Source organism: Ruditapes philippinarum, unplaced genomic scaffold, assembly GCF_026571515.1.
Source record: "Ruditapes philippinarum isolate M1 unplaced genomic scaffold, ASM2657151v2 ctg9023_1_1_1_1, whole genome shotgun sequence".
In the NCBI taxonomy this organism is placed as follows: domain Eukaryota; kingdom Metazoa; phylum Mollusca; class Bivalvia; order Venerida; family Veneridae; genus Ruditapes; species Ruditapes philippinarum.
Window position 1 is genome coordinate 1 of NW_026854505.1, and position 4,459 is coordinate 4,459.

Consider the following 4,459-nt stretch of genomic DNA (forward strand, 5'->3'; position numbering starts at 1 on the left):
TTATCATTTATAGTTTCAAAGTTTAGGGACCTTTCTGTTGAAAATGTGTCCGAGTTAAATCGTATACATATACATGCATCGTGCGTTAACAGGGTATTAGTTACCTGCACTCCAGAGCATGCCCATTGATTGGCTCATTTTTGCTGGGGTTTACTTGTTGTGACGGCAGAGAAAGTGAAATCGACCGGAATATCATATTTAGATGCTCGTTCATAGGTAACTGTTCTCTGGGGTCTCTCATATTGTGTCAACAGGGAACGTGTTTTTATGTTTGACTATGATACAAAAGAGAAAGATCATCAAAACACTTGTTAATCTACGCCCCCTCGTACAAATCAGATAGCCTCGTGTTTCGATGCTTTTTCTATTACATGTTGTATTTTTAAAACTGAAGAAATTTTTGTTTATCGTGCTCGGACTATAATCTTTCAACGCCTGACAAATGTAACAATATTGTCTTTTTTCCAGTTTTGACGCTACATTTAGAAAACTTGAGATTTTTTGTACCAAGTGAAATAAAAGCTTGGCTGTTTTTCTAACAAGAAAAACATCAAAATATGTTGAAATTTTAACAATTTACTGTATGTTTACTTGTTATGGTTCTTTACATTAGTGTGTCATTTACTTCTGATTAATTGCATAAAATGTACAGAAATCTACGAATTATTATTTATTTAGTAATGGTCTGATTTATTGGCTAATATTTATTAGTAAAGATGATTGTATACGATGTCTTTGTCTGTTATAATTATTTCAAAAATGTATTAAGTAGCAACACCTTAAAAATGAGTCTATGTTCTCCCTGCTCAGTTAAAGAAATCTTTTAACTGAGCATTAAACTTTAACTTCTAAATATCAAAACGCAAACAAATTATTTCAGATGTTTTCAGAGAACTAATAAAATGAAACCACTGTTTACATGTCATGTTGCCATAGTGACATTTTTATAAATTATGCACGGTAAATAAAAAAATACATTTCGTTCAAGGCATTTAAAAAAGGATTCATTTGATTGAAATCAAAATTACAATTACGAAAAAAAGGCGTGCATACAAATGTTTATTTACATTTTACCTTCGATTGCATTCACCATGTGCTGAGGCACTGTAGTAATTAACTGTTAGAAAAACAAAATATTCTTATATTACTAAAGAGGGATTTAAAAACAAGTGACATTTTTATGCATCTTTGCTAAATCCCAAATAAATAAATTCATAACCCTATTGGCATTGTAGGCAGACGATATTTGTAAATCTTACTAAAAAGGGTTTTCTTCTATTTATCAATCGATTGTCACTCGATCATTTGTATGTCAATCTTCATATACAAATGTTTTAGTTTCTAAGTCAAATTTTGGGAAACAAACATTATTTCACTCTAAATGAAAATAACCAATTGGAAATGGGGCTTTAAAGACGAAATTGTTTAATTCTTTCTTCTAGCTGTAAACTCTCGTCAACCCATTTTCCATAATCATTTTCTTGTTGCGGTAATGGTTCACCTAGTATTCCCAGGACAACATCTAGACAGACCTTACGCTTTAACAGTATGGTGTATTTTGACCTTATTGAATAGCTAACCTCTGGGCCATACTCTAGCAGATGTACGTGTGGTAACAAATAAGGTTTCAGAGACCATGCCTTTGACAATTCAGCTAACTTTTTGTATATCAAAGTAGTAATTTCCAAAGGAGTTGTTGTTTCGGAAATATCAAATCCCAAGTCGTCAGCCACGAGAAATGTGCAATTCTTCAGCCAGTAACTTTTTATGTCATTGGATGGATGCACTCTCTGATTTTTGGCCTTTTCAAACTACTTGTATTTGTTTGACAATGGAGGCCTGTCGATGTGGACAGAGGGACAAATTTCGGGACTTTTCACAATCTTTGCAAGTGCATAGGCTCGGCGGTAAATCTCTGGTAGAGATTTCATCAGAGAAATTTCGGCAGGTGCAACTGAAACGCGTAACATCTTGTTTCCATGAGTATCCTGACATACGTCTTGCGTGCTACCAACACTGTCATTTATGACATCATTCATGTAATACCACTTATCGTTAAAATCATTGTTCTTGGTTTGTAGCAGTAAGAAGCATCCCTCATCTATTACGCGGTCAGAGACAAGTTTCATAGTCTCCGGACAGGCTTTCTTCGGCCACCATCCTCGCTTGTAGACACCAGGAACAAGATCTATGCTGAGAGCTATCTGCTTGTGCTTTGATCCTATCCAATATATTTGAAAGTTGAACACCGGTTTTCCTGAAATAACATGTAGGTTATCCTCATACCGGTAATAAAGATTTCCCTTTTCCCACAATTTCCTCTCCTTCAGGGCTCTCTTTATGTATTTGAAGAGGTAATTCAGAAAAGGAAGAGCTTGGAAGTACCCTTCTGAATCAGAGAATGACAAAAATCCTTCTGGAACTGGTTTATTTTTGAATTTCAAAAGAGCATACCCTGGGTGATATGGCTCTGTTGATTGAATCACACAATATCTGCTTAGTCTTTGGAGGCATAAAACGAAGTCGAATTCATCAGGACGGCCAACCTTCGTGCCTTCTACTGTACTTCCTGTAGGAAATATGGTCATTTGAAACCTAGAATCGTACTCGTTGACATATTGACAAATTTGTTCGATATGGTGCCGAACTGCGGTAATGACGTCGTTGTCCTGTGCATGTTCCTCAGACGGCCTAGCAAGTGTGTATGTGCGCCTGGCTTTAAGCAAATATTCGCAATATTGTTTAAAATCTTTAGGAAAATTTTGCAAGTTTCCTCTTAAATTTTGATTTTTTAACAATGTTGTGAGGGTAATTTCTTCCGAGGCTTTATAAAGTTGAAAAGTCTCCTTCTTTTCTCTTTCATATAGGTTTGCAGTATCGAAAATAAGTTTCATGCATTTGAAATTTCCATGACGTTTTGCGGTTTCAAAGGGTGTATCATTCAAGCTATCAACCAAGTCTACGTTTGCACCGTATTTTAAAAGCAGCTCGACTTGCTCTTCATAGCCATTGTACGCAGCAAAATGCAAAGCTGTAGATCCATAAATATCTTGAGAATCCAGCTCAAAACAGTTCTCTCTTAACATTCTTTCAATGAAATTTGGCATAGGATGTAGATTAATAATACACTGAAATGGGATTCTTCCCCATCTGTTCCTACTTTTAAAGTCACAATTTTGCAGCTTAAGTATTTCAAACACTGCGTCCATATGTAATTCAGAAATAGCTGCCTCGCCAAAAACATTCCTTGCGTTAACGTCAAGATTATGTTTGAGCAGAGAGATAATAGTTTTGCAAACCAAACTGGCGCCGAAACTTCCAACAAGTCTATGAAGAATTGTGTTTCCCAAATTATCTGTTGCATTAATAGAAGCTTTGTATTGTGTGAAAATCGTTTCCAGGCAATCAGTATCTTTTTCAATAAAGTACTTTAGAGTATGAATCAAAGTAAACCACGGTGGTACTCCAAGAACGTCTTTCTGGTTAAGCATGTTCTTTAAAACTGTTTTATTACCTAAGTATGTGCCGAGGTTTGGTAAAATATTCTCCAAAACTTCATACTCGTCGCTTATGTTACCAAACAAAACATGTAGAAAATTCTCCCCTGACGCGTTCGTCGCTGACCATTCTACAACAGAATAATGTTGAAGAATATACACGACAAATCTTTCTGCACAAGTTTTAGATGCAGCAAGATGCAGGATGTTTTGCCCATTATTTGTTCTTGAATTAATGTCTACATTTGCGTCAACAAGAAGCTGAATTCCTTCTTTCCAGCTGTCACTGATTTCATCAGTATCATAGAAGCTCTCATCCAGCTCATGTTTTGAAAGTACGAGCACATGTAGAGGATTGTAACCATTTGCATCCTTGATGTTGACATCTATTTTTCTTGATTTTAGTAGACATGTTATTAAGGATATGTTTCGTACACGGGTGGCAAGATGCAGTGGTGTCTGACCCCAATAATCACGTGCATTTACGTCTACTTCTTGGCGGCAAAGTAGCATACGAACAATCCTTTCGTCCTCCAAATATCTTGCTACCACATGTAGAAGTGTTTCTTCGCGTTTTCTGTTCTTTTCAATTAACAAGTTCGGATTCTTGTTTAGGAGGCTTTCACATTTGTTGAAATGCCCATTTTGAGCATACCTAAAAAATGTTGCGATGCCATTCCTCTCATTTTCATCTGCCATTGCCAATCTGTCTAATGTATATGAAAGAACCAAACGTTAATAACGTTTTAAACGGAGTATATCATAAATATTTGCTTATGTTTTGAACTTCAAGTTTTAATATATTAAATGAAAGCAAAATATGTTAAAGGTGATTTCTGTCCAAGATATGTAAAACAAAACAACATATAAACTTTAACTTTACCAAAAGAATATTCGATGTTTATACTCCGTATATGCAAATATAAAATCTACCTATTTAAATTTTCCTATAGAATTCAAAA

The 4,459-nt window shown here is 35.2% G+C and overlaps 1 protein-coding gene across 1 annotated transcript; it reads right to left on the reverse strand.

Annotated features, from left to right (window-relative positions):
* Positions 1-657: 657 nt before the first annotated feature.
* Positions 658-4,205, reverse strand: LOC132740296 (serine/threonine-protein phosphatase 6 regulatory ankyrin repeat subunit B-like). The gene has a single exon (XM_060728175.1). It carries the CDS (start codon positions 4,194-4,196, stop codon positions 1,812-1,814), a length of 2,385 nt encoding a protein of 794 aa, XP_060584158.1. The 5' UTR covers positions 4,197-4,205; the 3' UTR covers positions 658-1,811.
* Positions 4,206-4,459: the final 254 nt, after the last annotated feature.

What these genes read in the sequence shown, in the direction of transcription:
- LOC132740296 (XM_060728175.1), bottom strand. Translation starts at nt 4,196, where the DNA reads ATGGCAGATGAAAATGAGAGGAATGGCATCGCAACATTTTTTAGGTAT.